At 44.0% G+C, this 25,372-nt stretch overlaps 1 protein-coding gene across 3 annotated transcripts in view; it reads left to right on the top strand.

The window, feature by feature from the left end:
- ADCY8 (adenylate cyclase 8) overlaps positions 1-25,372 on the top strand; it is a 235,114-nt gene that overhangs the window by 69,347 nt on the left and 140,395 nt on the right. For all 3 annotated transcript variants that reach the window (XM_027972893.3, XM_027972894.3, XM_027972895.3), the window contains exons 3-4: positions 5,876-6,006; positions 17,256-17,367. In XM_027972893.3, coding sequence (XP_027828694.1) covers positions 5,876-6,006; positions 17,256-17,367 — 243 coding nt within the window. The remainder of the gene's footprint in view (positions 1-5,875; positions 6,007-17,255; positions 17,368-25,372) is intronic.

Raw genomic sequence — 25,372 nt, forward strand, 5'->3', positions numbered from 1 at the left:
CTCTGCCTTTTCTAAAACCAGCTTGAACATCAGGAAGTTCACGGTTCACGTATTGCTGAAGCCTGGCTTGGAGAATTTTGAGCATTACTTTCCCAGCATGTGAGATGAGTGCAATTGTGTGGTCGTTTGAGCATTCTTTGGCATTGCCTTTCTTTGGAATTGGAATGAGAACGGACCTTTTCCAGTCCTGTGGCCACTGCTGAGTTTTCCAAATTTGCTGGCATATTGAGTGCAGCACTTTCACAGCATCATCTTTCAGGATTTGAAATAGCTGAACTGGAATTCCATCACCTCCATTAGCTTTGTTCATAATGATGCTTTCTAAGGCCCACTTGACTTCACATTCCAGGATGTCTGTCTCTAGATGAGTGATCACACCATCGTGATAATCTTGGTCATGAAGATCTTTTTTGTACAGTTCTTCTGTGTATTCTTGCCACCTCTTCTTAATATCTTCTGCTTCTGTTAGGTCCATACCATTTCTGTCCTTTATCGAGCCCATCTTTGCATGAAATGTTCCCTTGGTATCTCTAATTTTCTTGAAGAGATCTCTAGTCTTTCTCATTCTGTTGTTTTCCTCTATTTCTTTGCATTGATCGCTGAAGAAGGCTTTCTTATCTCTCCTTGCTATTCTTTGGAACTCTGCATTCAGATGCTTATATCTTTCCTTTTCTCCTTTGCTTTTCACCTCTCTTCTTTTCACAGCTATTTGTAAGGCCTCCCCAGACAGCCATTTTGCTTTTTTGCATTTCTTTTCCATGGAGATGGTGTTGATCCTTGTCTCCTGTACGATGTCACGAACCTCATTCCATAGTTCATCAGGCACTCTATCAGATCTAGGCCCTTAAATCTATTTCTCACTTCCATTGTATAATCATAAGGGATTTGATTTAGATCATACCTGAATGGTCTAGTGGTTTTCCCTACTTTCTTCAACTTAAGTCTGAATTTGATAATAAGGAGTTCATGATCTGAGCCACCGTCAGCTCCTGGTCTTGTTTTTGTTGGATGTATAGAGCTTTTCCATCTTTGGCTGCAAAGAATGTAATCAATCTGATTTCAGTGTTGACCATCTGGTGATGTCCATGTGTTGAGTCTTCTCTTGTGTTGTTGGAAGAGGGTGTTTTCTATGACCAGTGCATTTTCTTGGCAGAACTCTATTAATCTTTGCCCTGCTTCATTCCTCATTCCAAGGCCAAATTTGCCTGTTACTCCAGGTGTTTCTTGACTTCCTACTTTTGCATTCCAGTCCCCTATAATGAAAAGGACATCTTTTTTGGGTGTTAGTTCTAAAAGGTCTTGTAGGTCTTCATAGAACCGTTCAACTTCAGCTTCTTCAGCGTTACTGGTTGGGGCATAGACTTGGATTACTGTAATACTGAATGGTTTGCCTTGGAATCAAACAGAGATCATTCTGTCATTTTTGAGATTGCATCCAAGTACTGCATTTTGGACTCTTTTGTTGACCATGATGACTACTCCATTTCTTCTGAGGGATTCCTGCCCACAGTAGTAGATATAATGGTCATCTGAGTTAAATTCACCCATTCCAGTCCATTTTAGTTTGCTGATTCCTAGAATGTCGACTTCACTCTTGCCATCTCCTGTTTGACCACTTCCAATTTGCCTTGATTCATGGACCTATCATTCCAGGTTCCTATGCAATATTGCTCTTTACAGCATCGGACCTTGCTTCTATCACCAGTCACATCCACAGCTGGGTATTGTTTTTGCTTTGGCTCCATCCCTTCATTCTTTCTGGAGTTATTTCTCCACTGACCTCCAGCAGCATACTGGGCACCTACTGACCTGGGGAGTACCTCTTTCAATATCCTATCATTTTACCTTTTCATACTGTTCATGGGGTTCTCAAGGCAAGAATACTGAAGTGGTTTGCCATTCCCTTCTCCAGTGGACCACATTCTGTCAGACCTCTCCACCATGACCTGCCCGTCTTGGGTTGCCCCACGGGCATGGCTTAGTTTCATTGAGTTAGACAAGGCTGTGGTCCTAGTATGATTAGACTGACTAGTTTTCTGTGAGTATGGTTTCAGTGTGTCTGCCCTCTGATGCCCTCTTGCAACACCTACCATCTTACTTGGGTTTCTTTTACCTTGGGCTTGGGGTATATTTCACGGCTGCTCCAGCAAAGTGCAGCAGCTGCTCCTTACCTTGGACGAAGGGTATCTCCTCACTGCCGCCCTTCCTGACCTTCAATGTGGGATAGCTCCTTTGCTGAATAGCATACATTAATGTACAATTAGCATTGTCAATCAACTATATTTAAATTTTGAAAATTAATAGTAATAAAAAATGTATCTGTCTTAATCTCCTTTCCATACTAGAGCAAATTATAGAAAAAGAAAGAAGCAGATTCTTGCCTAGTTCCCACAGCACAAGATCTTTTTAGGATTTAGTTCATGTTGCTAATCAATGGGTTATTTTGTTTTTATCTACCGTGTTGATCACATGGTAAAACATTTTTCTGACAAGTGTTGGGTTCCTACTTTCAGGCTATATGTGTCTGGTTTCCTTTCCTCTCAAGGAAGAGTTGATGTCTTCTGAGCCTGATTCCTCTCCCGTGTTTCCCCATTTCAGTGAATGTAGCATATGCTTCCTATTAACCAAAGTCAAAAACCTAGCTATCACCATGGTTACACCCTCCTTCTCTCCTGCCATCCCTCTGGTTGCCAGTCCTATAGACCGTATCCCCCCATTACCTCTCACCTGGTCTCCCTGCCCGCACTCTTGGCCCCTTCTGACAATTCATTCTCCAAACCACAGCCAAGGATGTTCTTTTAAAATATCAATCAGCTTATTTCATTCCTCTGTTTAGTATCATCCAGTGGCTTCTGGTTTTATTTGGAATTAAATGCTAACATCTTAGGCAGGCCTGACACATTTATCTACACCTCCAACCTCATTGCATATCACCACACTCCTGTCTTACCACCCTCCAGCCACACCATTGCTCTCCATTTGCCTCAGGACATTTGCAGTCACTGCTTCCTCTTCCTGGGGCTCTCTTCTCACACTACACAAGGCTGGCTCATTCCAAACTTTGAAAAATTCATTTACATATCAGTTCCTCAAGAAGGTCATTCCTGACCCCCAATTTGGATCATGTCATCAACCATCATAATCCCTGATCATGACCTGTTCTTCTTGGCATTTGTTACACATAAGCGTGTGTAGGCATGTTTGGGTGTGTTGTATTCAATGTCTGTATCTCCTTTTAGAATGTAAGCTCCACAGTAGCAGGGCTCTCATCCATTTGGTTCACCACCATCTACCAACACTCAGCGTGGCGCCCAGAAAATAACAAGTACTCAGTAGACATTTGTCATGTTCCTAGAATAGCAGAAAATCAATAGTTCCTCAAGAAGTTCAGCCAAGAGCCCCATGACTTCGACATGCTCCATCCACCCTTCTGAGACCCAGTGATCAGTTTAACAAGATTGTCCCTTGTTGACTGGAAAAATATTGCACAACCTAAAAGTTGATAGTTATTGTTAGGTAGTTAGAATAGGAAAAAAGGATGGCTTTTTCCACCACAAGAATGCCGATGGCTAAAAGACAAGGAAGGGAAAAGGCCACGAAAATAGAACAAAGGAAGGTCCAAGGACCGGAGTAGGACCTCAGGTAGAACAAACAGCTCTCCTGGCTAGCCCAGTTCACATAGGGTAGGCCCAGGGGGAGGAAGAAAAAACATATAAAAAGAGGAGCCAAAGGGCCCGGGGTCTCTCTGTGTGTGCGCACATACACACACTCTGTCTGTCTTTGTCTCTGTTTGTCTCTTTCTCTCTCTGTCTTCTCTTTGTGTCTTTTGGGTCGGCATGCCCTTGCCAGGGTCCAGCCCCAGTGAAGCCAGGGTAATTCAAAGCAGAGATGGAGTTGGTGATTAGGAAAGAATTATTTAATTCGAGATAGAAAGAGAGATTAGGGAAGAATAGTGTAGTGAGAGAGAGGAGAGAAAATAGAAGAGAAAAGATGCTGAATAACTTGGTTTACGCAGAAAACCAATAAAACCCTGAGACAAGGGGCTTGCACAGTCTACGTAGGCCACCGGTGTCTGCTTGAATAGTGGAGGGTGCTCCGCCTTGGGCTCCCTCTCGCGTGGGTCTTAGAAGCCAGGGCAAATAAGTAGACATGGAGAGCCTCTGTGCTCCAGATGGGAATTCAGCCTGAAAAGGAGAGAACGAGAAAAGACGACATGGGAGAAACCAGTCTTTCCAGGAACTGGTCCATTTCTTTATTTTCCAGGGCTGCTTTTATACTTTAAGTCATACATAGAGATAAATGGAAAATACAAAGTCACGCACGGTCAGCAGTCCTGACCCTTATTGAAACCACACTTTCTTTCTGCATTCCTTCCGATATACAAAGTTCCAGGTGATTTACATCATCTTCTGGCCAAGAGGCCTGCTAACATTTTATGACCCTTTCTGATGATGATTAGTAAACCAGAAAACTTATTTTCTCCAAAGGTGATTTTTCTTAAGTCAGGCACCACCCTCCGAAGGCACCAGATAAAATTGCATTCCTACAGAGCAAAGGTGCAGTGGGCTATAATCAAGAAAAGAATTTACTTAGTCTAAGGTCTAATGTGATTAATATCAAGGTTCATACTTATTTGTCCTATATGCTAGTTATATCAATTAGTGTGTATAAGGGGCAAGGGATATGGAGTCTTAGCAGCAAATATTGGCTCAACAATGAAACCCTCCACTGGTATAATTTCTAACTAACTCACTAATACTGTACTAATAATTTTCTAACTTCTCACAAGAATCTGTATTTAGAAAGTTTATGGCATCTCGTGCCTCTCACGGTTGGGAGGCTGTGAACAATCACATGTGGCCAGATAAACTTCTCAGGCAGGCTAGAGAGCCATCAGAGGAGTTTTTGGACTGAAACACTCTTGTTACGCCCAGGAGATTTATTAACTGGAGCTCTAAGTTAGCTCCTTCTCAGAGAGAGGTGGTGGGGGACAGCCCCCCGTAATGTCAGAAGTGTAGGTGAAAGCATAATGCAGTAAGGTAGGCAGACTCTGGTTTTGGGGGTAGATGCTTGAGAATGTCCAGGGGGACCCCTGAGGCCTGATCCCACGTTTGCGTATGTCAGGCCTCCTTCCTCATGACCTTTGCCACGGGCGGGATTCCTCACCCTGGCTCCAGGCATGCCCTCATGCCTTGAGGATGTATTTTCCTTTTATTTTCTAAATAAAATGGAGCTATAACATGGAGCTGTAACACTGTCCGAGAGCTATGACACGCGGAGGGCTTTAACGTCCGTCGCTTCAAATTTTTGTTGTGATGAGTCAGAATCGAGGAAATGTACCCACTCCCCTAACAGTTGTGTTTTATTCAGCAGACTTTCTGAGGATTTCAAGCCTGGAACACAGCATCTCAGACATGCTCAGAAAACTGTTTCTAAGAGGCAAGGGTGGATGGGGGAGCCAGGATATATAAGTTTTTGCAACAAGAGGCCAGGTAGTTGGAACATCAAAGGATTACTGTTAACAAAAGAAAATCAAACATCTCTCCTTAAGGAATTTGGTGCTTTTCTATGTAAGGGAAGATACAAGCATCTGGGCTCATTGAAATCATGCTTTTGATAGGCAGTTCCGCTCTCTGGGGCAAGTATCCTGTGTTTCCTCATGGGAATTTCCTCAGGGTGCATGGTCCAGGGTTGCTACAGCCACTTGACTGCTAGATGGGCTTGGCAGTGGGCAGCTCCTTTGTCTCCATCCTGAGTTCCCTCAGGGCTCACTGTCCGGGCAGCTGTAATCTCATGTCTTGATGGCTCTAATGTCCTTTGTTGACTGATACGGCAGCAATACTTTAGTTCTCACCCTTGTGTTGGTTTGTCACAGGAGCGACTTGTGCTGTCCGTGCTTCCTCGTTTTGTTGTCCTGGAGATGATCAACGATATGACCAACGTGGAAGACGAGCACCTGCAGCATCAGTTCCACCGGATCTACATCCATCGTTATGAGAATGTCAGGTGAGCAACAAGACTCCCACCTCGGTCTCTGCCCTGGCTGCTCTCACCTCACCGCCGTGATTTCTGTCTGCCTAAATGTCAGCGCCTTGCTTCATGTGATTGATTAACTCATTAACTAGTGATTATTCATCAGAGAGTTTTACACTTCCAAATTGAGCCTCCAGAATAATGTCAGAGAAATGCAGTTATATTTGCTAATCAACCTCTTGCCTGGCTCCCCTGCAGCAGACTTGCTTGCCTTTACATTTTGAGTAGGAAAGACAAGAGCTTTTTATACTTTTATGGGAAAAAATGATTCCAGAATATGATCTGGAGGCTTCAGGAGCAATTGCATACATCCCTTCTTTATATTTCTAATGCATGCCAAGTCACTTCCATCGTGTAGATTCCTATCTATGCCCAGACTTGTCTGGAACAAGCCCATCTACCTTGGCAGACAAGGGTCAAGTCGTGACGGGCTGTGAATGTCCCATTCAGGGCTCCCTTCTGAGCTGAGCTGTAGTCCTGGTTCCTCCTCATCCATGCTCATCACCACTGTTTCTAACTGGTGAATTTATGAGATACACTAAAGTATTAGAACCTCACATACAACGCAAGGCTCTGAGCATGTTCCCATAGGCTGTTTTATAACAACAAAAAATGGGTCTTTTGATTCCCCATTCAGATCAGTACGCTGAGGCTTCATCAGGTCAGGGGGCTTCCCTAATGCACAAAGCTCTTGCTGAGCGACCTACAGAGATTTGTTTGTTTAGTCACTAAGTTGTGTCCGACTCTTTGCAACCCCATGGACTGTAGCCCACCAGGCTCCTCTGTTCATGGGATTCTCCAGGCAAGAATACTGGAGTGGGTAGCCATTCTCTTCTCCAGGGGATCTTCCCCACCGAGGGACTGAACTTAGGTCTCCCACATTGCAGGTGGATTCTTTACTATCTATGCCACCAGGGAAGTCCCATAAGTGTCTTTAAAACAATACAAAAAAGGATTACAGCTTATTTTTGTTTTGCAAATATATTTTTGGCCCCACCCACTCATCCATCCATCCACCCAACCATCTATTATTGCTTCACCCATGCATCCATCCATCAGTGCCTCCTCTGTGCCAGACGATATGGTATGTAGTGAAAATCAGAGGGGCGGGATTGGCGGCTCCTTAATGAGGCAGTGAAAAAATGAAAGTGTTAGTCGCTCAGTCGTGTCCGAGTCTTTGCAACCTCATGGACATGAACCCCGTACTATAGCCCACCAGTCTTCTCTGTCCATGGAATTCTCCAGGCAAGAATACTGGAGTGTCCTCCCAAAGGAATGGTAGCCATTCCCTTCTCCCGGGGATCTTCCCAACCCAGAGATGGAAGTGGTACCTATTGCATCACAGGTGGATTTTTTACTGTCTGAGCCACCAGGGCAGCCCTTTGATGAGGCAGACCAGTTTAGAATGCCAGTTCTCCCTCTTCCTTGTGTATGACTGTGGGCAATTTACATTCCTGCATCTCAGGATCTTTCTCTGTAAACTGGGCATTTTAACAGCCACCTTATAGTGGTTTATACAGATTATGTCAGTGAAGATACATACAAAGCGAAGGATGGGTGTAAGCGTATCATAGAGCATTAAGCATATTGTAGATTGTTTCAGACATTTTCATGGTTGCAAGCGAAAAAGAATCCAACCCTGTTAAAGTCCATGAGCTGAAAAATTTGTAAAACAGCATCACTTGTAAATGTGGAGCAGCATATGTTGGTTTTAAGGTCTTATTTTTTTATAACTCAAAATAAGCAAAAAATAGTTTCTCTTTTCCTTGGTTCATATAAAGTTTACTTACAGACATATTTATGGAAATTTTGTATAGGATATTTAATATCTTAGTAATATTTTATAAGTTAAAATTCTTAAATGCTTATTAGTAATTGGTTCCAGGTCATAGTCATACCTTTTTAAATAGCAAATGAATAAAAGATAAATCAAGTCAATTTTTATTCTCTGAATTGAAATAAGTGAAAACTGATGCTTTTTAAAAAAAAAATAAATAAAGACTCCAACCCTGGCTGTTGTAAAGGAAATGTAGTGAAAGGCCACGTGGTGGCCCCCAGAGTCAACTGGGGAAGGATGGAGAGGCAGGCTCAGGAAATGGGCCAGAATGAAGTTGAAAGCACCAGCCAACATCCCAGCAGGGCACTGGGCCAGTAAGGACAAGGGCTGCTCCCGCTGTTCCTGAAGAATCCATTTCCTGCGCTACCAGCCCTGTCCCAGACTCCACCCCTGCACACAGCGTTCCTCCTGCAGCCCCAGAGTCTGGATCTGGCTGCCTCTGAGCCACCCCCCACCCTGACCCCACCTCTTTGCATCTCAAGTTAAGCAAGCCTGAGGCACATGTGTGTGTCCAATTGGCTGAGCCCCAGTCATTCCCCAAAAGTAACCAGGAAGCAGACAATCTAACTTTTCAGCTTGTCCAGTAAAATTGTGTCTCCCTCCCAGCAAATATCATAGGGTGGGAATTTCCCAAGCACTGGGGGAAATCTCTAGGTTGACCAGCTCTAAAAATCACCAGTGTACCTTCTTAGTTCCTTTCCTCCTAACTTCGGTAGAACGGAAGAACAACTTTTCCTTCTTACCAGCATCTCTGGGTGTTTTTCTGGTGTGCCAGGGTACTCGTGTGAAAGTAAGTCTGACAGAAAGCTTGATTCTAACACCACCCTTTAGAGGGTGTTTTTAAAGTATGGGTCATTCAGATACTTAACCAAGAATTGAGATACACTGGTTTAGATGCATGACTTTGCAAAGAGCCCCTTGTCAAACAGTAACTCTAACAAAAGATACAATCCAGATCAAGGAACTGGTCCCACAGTCAATGGGAACCCATCAATACCAGTTGCAGAACAGGCTCAGGGCAGTACCAATAACTATAATCCAGTGTGAGGTTCTATTATTAAAATAAGCAAAGGATGATAAGAGACCATACAAAGAAGAAGGCCTGGAATGGGGATGGAGGTGGGTAGAGAAACATTCCTAGATGAGATGATTCTTATTTGCTTCTTTGAAGTTGAGTCAGCCAAATGAAAAAACCAAGGAAAGGAATCCTGGACAGAGGAATCAGCGCAAGTGAAGGCAGAACAATGAGATATAAATACGAAAAATACAAAACATATAATAAATATTTGATATATATGACATGAAGTATGTATTGACATAGCATAATGATTTATGTATAAGCATGCATGCATACATGCTCAGTCACTTCAGTTGTGTCCCACTCTCTGTGACCCCATGGACTGTAACTTGCCAGGCTTCTCTGTCCATGGGATTCTTCAGGCAAAAATACTGAAGTGGGTTGCCATGCCCTCCTTCAACGGATCATCCCAACCCAGGGATCAAACCCATGTCTCTTGTATCTCCTGCATTGGCAGGCAAGTTCTTTACCGCTAGTGCCACCTGGGAAGCCCATATATAAGTATAATGATATGTAATTTAATGAAGTATAACTGTAATGAAACATGGCATATTTTAAAATAGGTGTATGACAAATTACAAAAGTAATGTCACCATGGAGAAAGAGGAGAGAAAAAATCACCCTAAAAATATATAGAAGTAAATATTTACAAATAAAAATATAAAGAAGCCTACATGCCCATATCAACATACTTGGGAGCTTTAAGTTCAATAAGTAACACGTTTGGGGTTCCTTCCCCATTAATCAATTTCCAGGACTTCCCTTAGTGGAGGACAACTTAAGTTACTTCTGCTCTCTGCACCTCACCCGTTTATTTTCAGCCATCGAACCGAGCTTTTGTGCTCCAGACTCCTTTCCAGAACTTGGAGCCACACTAAATTAAGATTGAGTTTGCTGCCCTACATTCTCCAGCAGCCTGAGCTATCGGTGAAGGAGCCGCTTCTAATGGGAGAAGAATGCGCAAAGATCCTGGCGGCTGGAGGCGCCCCTCCCTGCTGTTCATAGAGGCATTGATGGCTAGATGCCCATGGCCTGCAGGTCCTGGGAAGATGCTCTCAGCGCAGGGCAGTGAAGCCTCTCCTGCCCACAACAAGGCTACTGAAAACTAAAATAGGACCGGAGATTAAAAAAGAAAAAAGCAGAGGAGGACAGCCTTACCCTGGCCCCCAGAGCACACCCAGTGCAGGAAGGTGGCATTTCTGAAATGTAGTTCTCATCCTGTCACTGTCTTCCAGGCAACCCACCTGGATCATTCTTTCTTCTCGGTTGCTTTTATGTAGTTTTTATGTTGTGACCTTTCCCTAAAAATAGTCTGCTCTAAATGTCCAGCTCAGTTATATTTCATACAGCTCATTGCATCCTGTCCTGATAAGGAGTGGTAGAGGAGCCGTGCTTGGGGACATGAGTATCCCAGGGTGACTGCGGCCAGCAGCTCCAGGTTTGCACACATCCCAGAGCACTTTCTACGAGGCACTCATCTCCTGCATCATTTCATCTTTCTAGATCTCCGTTTCCCTAATTCAAAAGCCTAGCTGCTTGAAATGGACAAAACATTTGGACTGTCAAGTCGATTTCAGCTATAAACATCTGAGACTTCATCAGCTCTGTTCTGGAGCTCCACCTGGCTACTCGGCTTTTTATGGCAAACCACTTGGGCTTCCAGTCCCATCTGTCCAGTTCTATTTCTCTTTCCTTACTCCCCATATATTTAAGACTCTTCTTGTGCTAGTTAGGGTAATGCTCTATCAAATAACCTGTCAGTTTCAGTGATATAAATTCAATATAATTTGTCCACACAGTTTCCTCCTGGCTTATATACCCTGGTCAGTGGGTGATTCAGGGATAAAGGCCCCTACATTTCATATGGGTGTCAACGTTCTCACCACTCTGTTCTTGGAGAGAAAAGGCATACCTGCTTTTATAACACTTGGCCCAGAAATGGCACGTATCAGTCTGCTCAGATTCCATTGATGGAACCTGATTACATGGCCCCACCCTGATACGAGAGGGCCAGAGCCCCTGCTAGTGGCCTTTGCTAGTGACTAGGAGGTGTGGATTTGGTGGACAGTTAGCTTTTCTGCCCGAGCTCCCTAGCTCCCTTCCTCTTGCCCCCAACCCCATAGCATGAACATTTGCACCTATGCTCACATAACTCAGTCCACTCAATTTCTTGATGGCTGCTTCTTCCCAGCCAGGCTTGTCAAAGTGGGCAATCATCACTTTGAAGCTGAATCCAGCCTCTGTACTCAGACACTGAATTAATTCTTGGAGACAGAATTTTGGGTGAAGTAGAAAAGAATTGCTTTATTGCTTTGTTAAGCCAAGGGGGCCACAGTGGGCTGCTGCCCTCAAAACAATGTGTGCTGACCTGGAGGGGGCAGTGAGGAGTCTTACAGCTCAAAGAGGGTGTGATCAGCTGATGGATACTCTTCCGATCCACTGGTGGGGAAGTAAGTGGGCGTGAGCATCATCAACCTTCTGGTTTTAACCAATTTGGGGTCTCCATGCTTGTGGTCATACTGTTAACTTCTACATGGTGGGGGCTTCAAACAGCTCAAAGATATTGTTGCGTGTATCCCCTAAGGGGGAACCAGGACCCTGCCCCAATACCTTACACTATTGTTTCTTAACTGCTCCTCCCTGGTCTTTGCATCCCATCTCTTCCCTAGTTAGTAATTGTTTGAGCCTGCCCTTTGAAACTCAGGGAAAGTCACAGAGGCTGAATGGACCGTATTTTTTGTAATCAAGAAATGGGGGACACAGAAAGGCTTTTGTGCCCAGGAGCTCCACAGGGACCTGCTTGGTTTCAGCATAAACAAAATGCAATTGAGTGGAGCTAGAAAACTTGGCTTTGAAGGTCTATTTGAGTGGCCATCTCTCCAATTCCCAAAAATTTTCACAAGGAGTTACATACCCTCCACTTATTGAGGACTACACTGTTATTTATAAGTGATATAAATGATATTTATAAGTGGAATAACCTTGAAGAGTAGCTTGCATGATCTCTGCTTTATTATCAAGAAAATGGAAGCTCAAAGAGGTTAAATAACCTTCCCAAAAACACAGGTTAGAAGAAAAGTCTACACACAGCTCATGTTCCTAATGAGTCTAGTGAATTCAGCTAAGCATCCTTGAGGACAGTATTTGCAGAGTGACTAATTTTTTTCAGCCAAATGAACAACTTATGGAAGCAAATTAGATCTGACAATTAATATGGCCTCTTCTGTATATTCACCTTGGAAGGTTACAAGCTGATATTTAGAGTCAATAGATCTGATCTTGAGTCCAGCACCTGGCGTTAGCAGAATGAACAATAAAGTGAGAACCAGGGCATTGGTTTCTTCTTATCTTTTATTCGACAAATTTATTGCATAACTAAGCATGCGCAAAAATCACCTGGGGCTCTTGTTAACCTCTTGTTCGATTCTGACCCAGAGGGTCTGGGATGGGGCCTGAGATTCTGCATTTCTGAGCAGGTTCCAGGGAATCCCAGGGGTGGTCATGACCACTCAGAGGAAGGAAGATTTAATTCTGAAGATTTCTGTTGTTTCAATTCAGGGAATATTTTATGAGGCCCACCACGCGCTAAGGTTTGGGATACAGAGGTGACGCCGCTCTTCCTGTTCTTTACCTATGGATGGAGCACACCTAGGACATGTGATTAGGGGATTAGTGCCCTGACAGAGGAGCCCACAGGCTAGGCAAAGAGCGAGAGTGTGGTGACCAGCTATGCTTGGGGAAATCTCCATCAAAGGTGAATCTTAGCATATGAATGGGGTCTTAAAGGACAACTAGGATTTTGTTTTATTTTTTCCAAAGATTGTTTTTTAAGGTGGACCATTTTAAAAAGGGTTTTGTTTATTGACTTATGGCTGTCCTGGGTCTTCACTGCTGCTCAGGCTGTTCTCTAGTTGCAGCGAGCAGGGCTTACTCTCTAGTCGGGGCGCCTGGGCTTCTCGTTGTGGTGGCTTCTCTTGTTGCCGAGCTCGGGCTCTAGGGCCCTCGGGTCTCAGTAGTTGCAGGAGACCTAGGTTCGATCCCTGGGTTGGGAAGATCCCTTGGAAAAGAGAAAGACTACCCACTCCAGTATTCTGGCCTGGAGAATTCCATGGACTGTATAGTCCATGGGGTCGCAAAGAGTCAGACACGATTGAGCAACTTTCACTTTCACTTTCATTAATAGTTTATATATGTCAATTCTAATCTCCCATTTCATCCCACTCCCATTTCCGCCCTTGGTGTCCATACGTTTGTTCTGTATGACTATGTCTCTATTTCTGCTTTGCAGATAGGTTCATCAGTACCTTTTCCTAGATCGCATATACAAGCATTAATACAAAATATTTCAGTAGATAGTAAAAGGAAAGAAAGCTGTGCCAGGGAGCAGGCGCACCCTGTACAGACACAGGTGCATAAAGCAACATGTGTTCAGAAGACCACACACAAAAATGATGCTGCTCAAACCCTGAGCATGTCTGAAACCTTTATGCCCTTTGTTCTTAAGGATTCTATTTCTTTCAGTAGGCTCCTTGTTCCATAAGGGCTGTGATTATACTTTCTTCTCTCCATTGTATCTCCAGGATCTGACACATAGTAGGCATTTAATTAATTAGCTATTAAATGAATGAATGAACCATTCCTTCCATAGACAGATATTGGTAGTTTGGGGCAAATAGATCCATAAAGTGAGCAGTTCTACTAGACGGTCTCTGGACCCTTCCACTTCCCGTGTGTGTGAGGATGATGGTTTATTTCAAAGGTAGCATACTATATAGAGAAGGCAGTGGCACCTCACTCCAGTACTCTTGCTTGGAAAATCCCATGGATGGAGGAGCCTGGTGGGCTATGGTCCATGGGGTCACGAAGAGTCAGACACGACTGAGCGACTTCACTTTCACTTTTCACTTTCATGCATTGGAGAAGGAAATGGCAACCCACTCCAGTGTTCTTGCCTGGAGAATCCCAGGGACGGGGGAGCCTGGTGAGCTGCTGTCTCTGGGGTCGCCCAGTGTCAGACACGACTGAAGCGACTTAGCAGCAGCAGCAGCAGCAGACTATAGAGGTAAAGAGCGTAGACTCCCTGGCTGTCCAGTGGTTAAGAGTCTGTGCTTCTAATGCAGGGGATGTGGATTCGATCCGTGATTGGGGACCCACATGATACGTGGCATGGCCAAAAGCTTTTTTAAAAAGAGTAAAGTTTCCAGAGCCAGGCTGTCTGGTTCAAACCCCAGCTCTTCATGTGTGTTGCCAAGTTACTCAGGCTTCAGCTTCCTTATCTGTAAAACGGAGAAGATCATCCTAGATCCTCCCTCATAGGGTTTTATGAGGAATGAATGCGTTCATACTTGTAGAACTCCTAGAACTGAATCAAGTCCACAGTCTATTCTGAGGATTGCTGCTAATGTTGTTTCAGGCTTTTGCCCACAGTTAGGAATTCTTTTAACTTCAGGTGATAAATAATCCAGTTAATAGTCAGATTTTCTTCTATCTCATTGCTTGTCTCTCTCTCTTCCATTCAACCATTCAATTATAGTGTACTTTTGTACAATAATGATGCCAAGAGCTGACACATTTATGGGGCACTTACTATGCCAGGCACTGTGCTAAACACTCGCTACCTACCAATGAAGTAGGTACTGAAATGATCTCCAGTAGACAAAGGCTTGGAGAAGTTCATAGTATTCATAAGTGATTGACCTGGGATTGGAACCCCAGTCTGTCTAGACACAAATCCTATGCACATGACCAGATGCTATACCACCAGAAACCTGTAGAGGACCGTAGCAGTGCGGTGACGCTTGCAGAGGAAGCCTCACACAGGAAGAACCGAAAGGTATCATTCCTGTGCTTAAAACCCTTCACTCGCTTTCTGTCGTGGTCAGGAAAAAGTGTATTCATCAACCTGGCTCATCCAGCCCTTCTTTATTATTCCTCTGCTCTCTCCTCTGAGCTCCTCTCTCTCCCTCCCTTCCTCCCTCCTTCTCTCCCTCTTTCTCTCCCTTCTCCCTCTCCTCTTCCCACCTTCCTTGCTCAGTACTACCCTTTGACAAGCTGTCTTTGAATTCTTGCAGAACCATGGTACGTTTGCTCATTCTCCAACCAGACCCTGGTATGTGCTGATCTCTTGCCAAGAGCACCCATTCTCTTATTCACTTTACCATCAAGTCCTCTAGAGCAGCAGTCCCCAACCTTCTTGGCACCAAGGACCAGTTTCGTGGAAGACAGTTTTTCCACAGACCAGGGCATGGACAGGGGATGGTTTTGAATGATTCAAGTGCATTCCCTTTATTGTGCACTTTATTTCTATTATTATTACATCAGCTCCACCGCACATCACCAGGCCTCAGATCCCAGAGGCTGGGGACCCCTGCCCTCGGTCATTCAAGACTCCCCCTGGACTTTGCTTCACTAGGAAACTCCTGATCCTCCAGTGGCTGGTCAAGCCCCTCCACGAGTTTTTCCATTACAGCAGTCATTGCCTGTGCTGTTTTTGTCTTTCTCTTTGACTGCCCAACTCCATTCCCCATCCTCTGAGGATCTTGAGGACAGGTACTGGGCATTCTTTATCATTTAATACAATTTTCTAGCACAGTGTGTAGCGGGTCACATAAATATTTGCTTAAATGATTAAGGCATTAACTGATTAATTAAAGCAATAGCTTTTCAATTGATATCTAAAGGGGACTTCCTTGGTGGTTCAGTGGTTAAGACTCTGAGCTCCCAAGGAGAGCCTGGGTTTGATCCCTGGTCAGGGAACGAGACCCCACATGCCACAGCTAAAGACCCTGCATACTGCAACAAAGATCGAAGATGCCATCTGCCACGACTAAGATCCAGTATAAATAAATAAAAGGAAATAAATATTTTTAAACATTGAGATCTAAGGATTCCTAATGAGTCCCTGAGTGGGCTTCCGGGAAAGTAAAAATCCCTTGAAATCAAGTGCAAAATTTGGAATACTTGCACATTTTTTAGGAGCTAAAATCCATAACTTCTATCAGATTCTTAAAGGCGTTTGTAATGGAGACAACTTTAAGAACCACTGAATACCAGGGATGACCAATGTAAGTCCATGCACATTCCACGGGGCCTTCTGACCGATTCAGCTATCTCATTAAAACTAAGTCACACTGGTGGTAAAACTCACCATTATTTTATGCAACACTAAGAAAAGTAACCAAAAAGTGTGACACATTGCAAAGATGCAGTCAGTTTCAGATTTGGTAAAAACACGAGAATCAAGAAAATACGGTGCCCTCTCTGACGTTCATCCTTCCTCTCAGAGGTACCCCTGAGGCTGAATTGATCCCTGAGATGGTGTGTTAGGTGGGCGGAGTAGTACCTCACCATGCAGTTCAGCCTCAAGGACAATCCCAACTCTGCCATGGGCTACCAGTGAATGTTGGGCAAAAGTTCCTGATCTTCACATTGGGATGGATGAACAGTGCCTTCCCCACGGGCTAACTGGGTGGCTTGACTAAGACAGCACTCATACAGTGCCTTGCTTTGATAAGGCTTTCAAGGACCACCCCTCCCCTTCCACCAAGCAATATGCATAGGATAAAACCTCAGCTAACTGAAATTCTTAGTAAATATGCATTTCATAGAAGTCATTATTATTCTGCCAAAGGTCTCCCAGGCTTGCTATTTATTTCCTCAATTTTAAAAAACATCGTAACTCTATGTGCCTGCAGTTTGGGATAGAGCATATGTCATCGGACTGGAGATAAGTGGTTTTGCATTCTTTTGTCCCTGTGTCCATTACGCTCTGTGTTCATGACATCTGCATTTGCAAGGATAATTCATAAGGCTTCAGTTTGTTTTCCACAATAAATTCATCTATTCTGGGGCTTCTCTCATAGCTCAGTTGATAAAGAATCCACCTGCAATGCAGGAGACCAGGGTTCGATCCCTGGGTTGGGAAGATCCCCTGGAGAAAGGAAAGGCTACACTCTCCAGTATTCTGGCCTGGAGAATTCCAGGGGGTTACAAAGAGTCAGACACGAGTGAGTGACTTTCACTTCACTACTGAAAACTTCGCCTTTTGGGTTGTTCACGTTACCAGCGCTCCACAGTCCTGCACAGGAAGAAGGGCTTTCTCTTGCCTTCTTGTCCTTCCTGAATCCCTGGGTGGACTGTCTGCTGAAATGTTTGGTAAACACTGAGTAATACCTTGAGACTCCCCTGGCAAGGAGAGCTAACATCTCAGGCCACAGTTGGTTTGCTTGAATGGGGATGTTTCTCCCAAGATAGATTCAAGTATTAATGTACTCTCTTCCCCCTCCCCATCCCTTCCCTGTTGTCTAGTATTCTTTTTGCAGATGTTAAAGGATTTACCAACCTCTCCACGACCTTGTCTGCTCAGGAGCTGGTCAGGATGCTCAACGAGCTCTTTGCCAGATTTGATCGACTGGCCCACGTGAGTTGAATTTAATTCCCTCCTCGTCTTCGCAGGAGTGACAGACTGCATGCAGAATTAGGGGAAAAAGGGACTCAGTTTTCATCACCAATGTCATTACCATTCTGCATCCTGATCCCAGACCTGGACCCCTGACCGCTGTGCATTCTGGGGACTGATGTTAGTTATTTACAGTTTGTCAGATGAATTTTCCCAGCTGAGAGACAGCTGGTTGAGCGACAATTAAACCCAAGTCCTTTAAAATCTGCTCTCCATCTTTCTCCGCCTGTGGCCGGGCTCCCGTCAGATGCAGCGTCAGTGCTGCTTCATGCGAGCCGACTGCCCGCAGTTTCCCCACCAACCCCAGCCGTCTGGAACGAATTAGCCTCTTCTCAAGGACCAGTGAGCTACTGGCCCGTCCCACCGCCATTTTGTTTGACCTAAGAGCTTGGGTTTTAGCCAACAGGACACTACCTTTCTTTTGCTGCTGGCTTGACCAGAGCTAAAATAGAGAACAGGTTAAAGAATACGAACATTTGCCACCAAAACACAGATTTCAAGTCCTCAAGCCACTCAAGTCACAGAGGAATGTCATTGTCACACTGTATTTTTAGCCCCAGGTTTTGGATTCAAGTTAGCATGACTTGACTTCTTGCTTTGTAAAGGATGTGTAGCAGTGCCAGTTTCACAGGCTGTTGTGAGAATGGAATGAGACCATATCATTGTTCTGTGACCCCATGGACTGTAGCCCACCAGGCCCCTCTGTCTATGGAATTCTCCAGGCAAGAATACTGGAGTGGGTTGCCATTCCCTTCTCCAGGGGATCTTCCCAACCCAGGGATCGAACCCAGGTCTCCTGCATTGCAAGCAGATTCTCTACTGTCTGAGCCACCAGGGAAGCCCATATCATTATTAGAGTATCAAAAATGTCCTATTTTAAGGTCACTTCACTTCAAGAGAGATACATTCATCCTTGCATCTGAGCATCTATTAGGTGTTGTGTTAGGAATATGGGAATGACTGAAACACGTTTTCTCCCTGTGTGCTGTGATGAAAGAATCCCGTGGGAACGTAGAAACAATGTATAACCCTTGGATCAGAGAAGACTTCTGGGAGAAACTGATTCTTAGGCTGGATCTTAAAAAGGAGACGACAAACACAGCAGAATCCTATTCAGCAGTAAAAAGGAATAAACCACCAATACATGTAACAGCATCTGTGAATCTCCAATGCAATATGACAAGTGAAAGAAGCCAGGCCACAGAAGATTAGATACTTGATTCCATTTGTAAGACAATCTAGAGAAGGCAAAAATTACAGGGAAAGAAAAGGGATAAGTCATTGCCACTTAGGATAAGGGATGGAGGGAGTGGATGGATTGCACAGAAGCATCAGTTCAGTTCAGTCGCTCAGTCGTGTATAACTCTTTGCGACCCCATGCACAGCAGCATGCCAGGCTTCCCTGTCCATCACCAACTCCCAGAGCTTGTTCAAACTCATGTCCATCGAGTTGGTGATGCCATCCAACCATCTCATCCTCTGTTGTCCCATGCACAGAAGCATAGCATCGTTCTATGCAGAAAAGCATAGGGTGAGGTGATTTGTGGGGTGATCTGGTTGTTCTGTATGTAAGCGTGATTGTTCACATTTATCAAGATGGTAAATTTTATTATATAAAAATTGTACACCAATTAGGAGGTAAAGAAAACAGGAAAGGTCAATGTATGCAGAGGAGAGAACAAAAATAAAGATGCTCTATGTGTGAAGAACCAGAAGATATTTAGCATTGCTGAAAGGGGTAGAGGGGAGGCTAGAAAAATAAGCAAGGACTGGCCAAGGACCCTGCGTTGTAACCTGCAGCTATTGGACAGCTGCTAAGCAGGAGGCTGACAGGGGCAGAAGAGGTGGAAACTGAGGTCTCCTCCCAGGAGAAAGACCAGGTTAACCTGAAGGGCTGGAATTTGCAGGCAGGGAAGAATGCACACCATTCCTCTTTATCGCTGCTTCAAGGGTGGTTGGTGCCAGTTACACATAGATCTTCTACTTTATACTCTGGTTCTCAATATTTCTGCCCAGAGGTGCTGAGAAGAACAAAAATGGCCCTCCAAAGAGAACTGAAAGATATGATCAAGGTCAGTTTCTGGTGTCACAGTAATCCCCATTGACCCAGATAAAGGATTGCTATGAAAGATGCAATCCAAGTTGTTTAGTCAACAGGCCTTGTGTACCTACTATGTGCCAGGAACCGTGTGAGGCTGTGGCAAGACAGAATCAGCCCCTGCCCTCAGACTCCGCTAAGGGAGAAACAAGTCCACCAACTTTGCAGGACAGTGCAGTACAGGCAGGGGGCACAGAAGTCCTGGTGCCCACGGTCAGTGCTTGGGGTGAGGCGGGGGGTGGTTGAGCAGCATCAGGAGAAGAGGCCATATGCAGATGGGGTCTGAGGAAGAGCAGGAGCTTTGCCAGCATCAGATTAGATAACAAAGCACCTTCCAGGCTGAGCCACGCAAAGGCAGGCAAGTGTGAAAATGCGGAAGTGTGCTGCTTGTTTGGAGAGCTATAAGGAGCTCAAGATTGCTGGAGCGTAAAGGGCATGGGAGACTGCAGTGAGGAGTGAGCTTAAAGAGGAACGCAGACACAAGTCTGGAGGGCACAGCATGACATTTAAGGAATGTGGACTTGGCCTTATAGCCCCAGCTTTTTGCCCTAGCTACACTGTACACTGGGGCTTCCCTCGTGGCTCAGATGGTAAAGAATCTTCCTGCAGTGCAGGAGACCCGATTTCGATCCTTGGATCAGAAAGATCCCCTGGAGAAGGGAATGGCTAACCTACTCCAGTATTCCTGTCTGGAGTATCCCATGGACAGAGGAGCTTGGTGGGTTACAGTCCATGCGGTTGCAGAGAGTCAGACATTACAGACTTTCACTTTCACACTGTACATGGTTGGGGAGAGGTGAGATGGGTGTGCACAGCCCAGCGAGTCCCTGGGCTGCAAGAAGCTATAGTCTTTCTGGAGTTTGAACCTTATTGAAAGATTTTTGTTTTAATGAATATAAAAATAAACTCAGATAGACAATGGAGTAAAATGATTAATTTCAAGCGTATTAAACATTCATCAACTGCCCAGCGTACATTCTGTGTTACTCGGTGTATTTGCCCTGGATTACCTAACTTACAGTTAGGCAGTTCTTACGAAAATCTATAAAGGAAGTTTTTTTATTGTTCCCATTTTGTAGAACAAGTAACCGAGACTCAAAGAAGTAAAATAATCTGCCCGGGACCCCTGGTGCATCTGTGATTCAGGCCGCCTGAGGCCAGGTGCTGGCTTCTGAGCACCGAGCAATGCCCCAGGCATTTTAGGGATGGAGCGAGATGTCAGAATGTATTGTTACTCATGCTGGATGACTCTGAAAGTTAGGTCTCTAGGATTTCAACTGTGGGCTGGACTTCAGTTAACTTCAATTGAACTCCCCTGTCTGAATCTCAGCTTCCTATCAGAATAGTGCATACATGCTCAGTTGCTCAGTGGTGTCTGACCCTCTGCAACACCATGGACTGTAGCCCGCCAGGCTCCTCTGTCCTCCACTATCTCCCAGAGTTTGCTCAAATTCATGTCCATTGAGTTGGTGATGCAATTTAACCATCTCATCCTCTGTCATCCCCTTCTCCTGCCTCCAATCTTCCCCAGCATCAGGGTCTTTTCCAATGAGTTGGCTCTTTGCATCAAGTACCCAAAGTATTGGTGCTTTAGCTTCAGCATCTATCCTTCCAATGAATATTCAGGGTTGACTTCCTTTAGGATTGACTGGTTTGATCTCCTTGCAGTCCAAGTTACTCTCAAGAGTCTTCTCCAGCACCAAAATTCAAAAGCATCAGTTCTTCAGTACTCAGCTTTCTTTATGGTCCAACTCTCACATCCGTATGTGACTACTGGATGAGCTATGGACAGCTATGGGCTGGACTTCAATTAACTACAAATCACCTCTCTGAGTCTCAGTTTCCTATCAGAATCGTAATGAAGGATAAATGAAACAACACAAAGTCTGGCTCAAAATAAGTCCTCAGCACACCCAGAAGTACTCAGTGATTCCCACTCTACCCCAAGCCCATTTTCACCCACCCACCTACCCCAGGGGCATCAGCACCTTCCACTCTAGGGGACTTTCATGAAAAAGCTGGAGAAATCCTCCCAATGGAAACAATTCAGCTCACCTTGGAATGAGAAAACCTGCTTGAAATGTTTTTGCCTCCCAACCTCGGGCAAATCACTTAACCAAGTGGGTCACAGATTTTGCTTCTGTGTGAAAGAGGATTAGACTTGCCTTTTCTAGTATCTTTTAATATCAAAATTCTGTGGCTTTATAATGACCTCTCCCTGCCGTGCCATAATTCTTTGCTTAGTTTTCTGTCATGCATCTGACAGAACCCACTTCCCGTGTAAATACCATCTACTGCAGCTGCCCATTTATCCACTGCCTCATTAATATACAGGCAAAAACTTCAAAGCTTTCTGTTAAAGATCCTCTTAATGTAATTGAGTTCCTCAGCGCCCTTGTGGTTCAGGCTGCTCAAAGCAAAATGTTTTTGACTCTTTCTAGTGTCCTTGGCAAACTCTAGTAACTTTTGATCTTCGATCTTTAAAAAAAAATAGTCCATAACTACCATTTTCCCTTCCAAACTAGAAATGATATGTATGCTATTATCAAGGCTTTAAAATTGTAAATTTAAAGCAACATCATTACATCTGAAACCTTGTTTCAGATTCCTGACAAAATGGGAAGCAACCTAAATTATTGTTGCAAGAAATAATTCTGGGGTTTCTCTGGTGGTCCAGTGGTTAAGACTTCACCCTCCAATGCAGGGGTCATGGATTCGACCCCTGGTGAGGGGAACTAAGATCCCATATACCCCAGGGCCAAAAAACCAGGATATAAACAACAAAAGGAGTATTGTAATGAATTGAATAAAGACTTTTAAAATGGTCCACATCAAAAATAATATCTTTAAAAAGAAACTATTCCAACACTATGGGAAGCTTATCAATAGATTTTAAAGAATGAGATAGCCATTTCTGTACCAAACATGAAATTACAAGATAAGTGTTTGCATGAAAAAACACATGTTAGATCTATAAACATGGTATGGTCAGTTTCCTCTCCACGGATCACAGCTTTGTCATGGCGAAGGACCTTGTGTAACTCAATGACGCTATGAGCCATGCCATGCAGGACCACCCAAGATGGATGAGTCATAGTTAAGAGTTCTGACAAAACATGGTCCACTGGAGGAGGGAATGGCAAACCACTCCAGTATTCTTGCTGTGAGAACCCCGTGAACAGTGATGCAAAGAACCCATGAACATGATGTGAAGAGCTGACTCATTGGAAAAGACCCTGATGTTGGGAAAGATTGAAAGCAGGAGGAGAAGGAGGCAGCAGAGGATGAGATGGTTAGACAGCATCACTAACTCAATGCACATGAATCTGAGAAAAGTCCAGGAGGTAGAGAAGGACAGGGAGTCCCGGCCTGCTACACTCCATAGGGTCTAAAAGAGTTGGACATGACTTAGCAACTGAACAACATAATTGATCAATTTGTAACTAAAGAGCATGAAAAATAGTGCATACATAAAAATATAGAAATGTATGTATGAATGCACAGCAGTCTCAAGAGGGGAAAAGGGACCAGGTTTGTAGTGTGTGGTGTGTCTGAGGGGGAGAGACTACTCAAGGAGACTTATCTACAGCTTTGTTTTTACTAGGGCAATATATTTATGTGTTAATTTGTATAGCTGCAGTTAGATAAAGTACCATAAAAATTGCCATGATTTCTAATATAACTTTTTAAAGTGCATTGATGGCACTAATGTTCTTGTTCTGAGAGTCTTTTTCCTTTTCATGGTTTTTTTTTTTTCTGATTACTAAAGCCTTACTTGTCCATTATGTAAATTCAAACATCAAAGATAGAGACAACACATGGAACCCCTCGTGGTCCAGTGGTCAGGACTCCCTGCTTCCAAGGCAGGGGGCGTAGGTTCGATCCCTGGTTAAGGAACTAAGATCCCATATGCTGTGCAATGTGGCCAAAAAATTTTTAAACTTTTTTAAAAAGAGACCATATAGAAAGTATGTATCCCTATAATCTTACCCCTCCCCAATGATATAACCATCTTTGATAATTTGGTACCTGTGTCTCCTCAATGTTAGGTATATATATAGTTTCATAAATTCTCTGGATTTTTTTCCCTAAGATTTTTAACATATCAAAGCCATCAAGATAAGAAGAAAAGTATTATATTAGGACTAACTGAATAAAATTTATAAGACCCTCACCCTACTTTATTTTTCTTTTTCTATATCTTTTTTCAAAGCAACCTGGCTTTTTTAATGTGAATTTTTCAAAGCAGTTTCTGGTAAAAAAAAAAAAAAAAGGATGTTGCTTGGATATTACTGTCAGATCATCTGACAGCTCACAGGAATTGATCAGAAGAATGTGTCTGCAAATTGACAGAACTTGACAGATGAGAAGACAGGCCCTTTCATATTTGTATTTGTATTTATATATTGTTGTTCAGTTGCTAAGTTGTATCTGATTTTATGTGACCCCATGGACTGCAGCACTCCAGGCCTCCCTGTCCCTCATTATCTCCTTATTTATATTTATATATACGTACACAAATTATTATTATATTTATGTAAAAAGGTTAGTCACTCAGTCGTGTCTGACTCTGTGACATCAGGGATGGTAGCCCTCCAGGCTCCTCTGTCCATGGGGTTTTCCAGGCAAGAATATTGGAGTGGGTTGCCATTTCCTTCTCCAGGGGATCTTCCCTACCCAGGGATTAAACCTGGATCTCTTGCATTGTAGGCAGATTTTTTACTGTCTGAGCCATATATACATACATTGCTACTGCTAAGTCGCTTCAGCCGTGTCTGACTCTATGCGACTGCATAGATGGCAGCCCATCAGGCTCCCCCATCCCTGGGATTCTCAAGGCAAGAACACTGGAGTGGGTTGCCATTTCCTTCTCCAATGCATGAAAGTGAAAGTGAAGTCGCTCAGTCATGTCTGACTCTTCGTGACCCCATGGACTGCAGCCCACCAGGCTCCTCCATCCATGGGATTTTCCAGGCAAGAGTACTGGAGTGAGGTGCCATTGCCTTCTCCGATATACATACACAAATGGTATTTGTTTGGGGACCACAATTTTTCAAGAAGCTGTCAGCTTCACCTTCTAAACAGAAGGAAAATGGACCCTTCAAACATCGTCACCACATTGTCCTCTGTCTGCTCCAAAAGGTAATAAACTGTTTTCCATGTCTCCTTCCAAAACACATTTTGTCAAAAAATCTATCATCCTAGACCCTGCCACAATTTCGGTATTTTTCTAAAGGGAGCGTGGAGCCCCAAAGTCAGACAGAGATGCTGTGAATTCCACTCTGCCTCTGACTTGCTGGATGACCTTCATTTCCGTAATGCATCTGTGAAGTGACACGTGGCTCAGATTGTGGTCCTAAAGACTAAACAAGGTCAACGTGATGCCTTCAGCATATAGCCTGGCACGTAGTATGTGCTTAATAAATACAACTCCCTTTCCCTAAGTTTTTCCAAAATGCTTTCACCTCTGTCTTCATGGAAAAATCACGGATTTGGGGGTGTTGAATATCGTTTATAGTCCATATCATTATTTTTAGCCAGCTGCCCTGTGGCACAGGAAGTTTTCCATCTCTTGTATGCTGAAACTTTCATATCTAAAAACACGCTCGGCTGTGTTCCAGGCTGTTGTGATACTCAGAGGAGAAAAGATAAGGTGTGGTGTTGAATGTGGAGAAGACTATTTTCAGATGCTAGCTGTCATTGCCATTGCTAGTTGACGGCCATGCTTGCTTTGTTATTTGTTGAGGACAAGCGCATCATTTTGACTGGAGTCATATGGCGAATTGAAGCCCACGTGTCAGTGGCTTCAATGACTTAGCGAAGGTCAGACAGCTGGTAAATTTGGCTAGAATGGAGGTCTGATTCTTA

The sequence above is a fragment of the Ovis aries genome, chromosome 9, assembly GCF_016772045.2.
Source record: "Ovis aries strain OAR_USU_Benz2616 breed Rambouillet chromosome 9, ARS-UI_Ramb_v3.0, whole genome shotgun sequence".
In the NCBI taxonomy this organism is placed as follows: domain Eukaryota; kingdom Metazoa; phylum Chordata; class Mammalia; order Artiodactyla; family Bovidae; genus Ovis; species Ovis aries.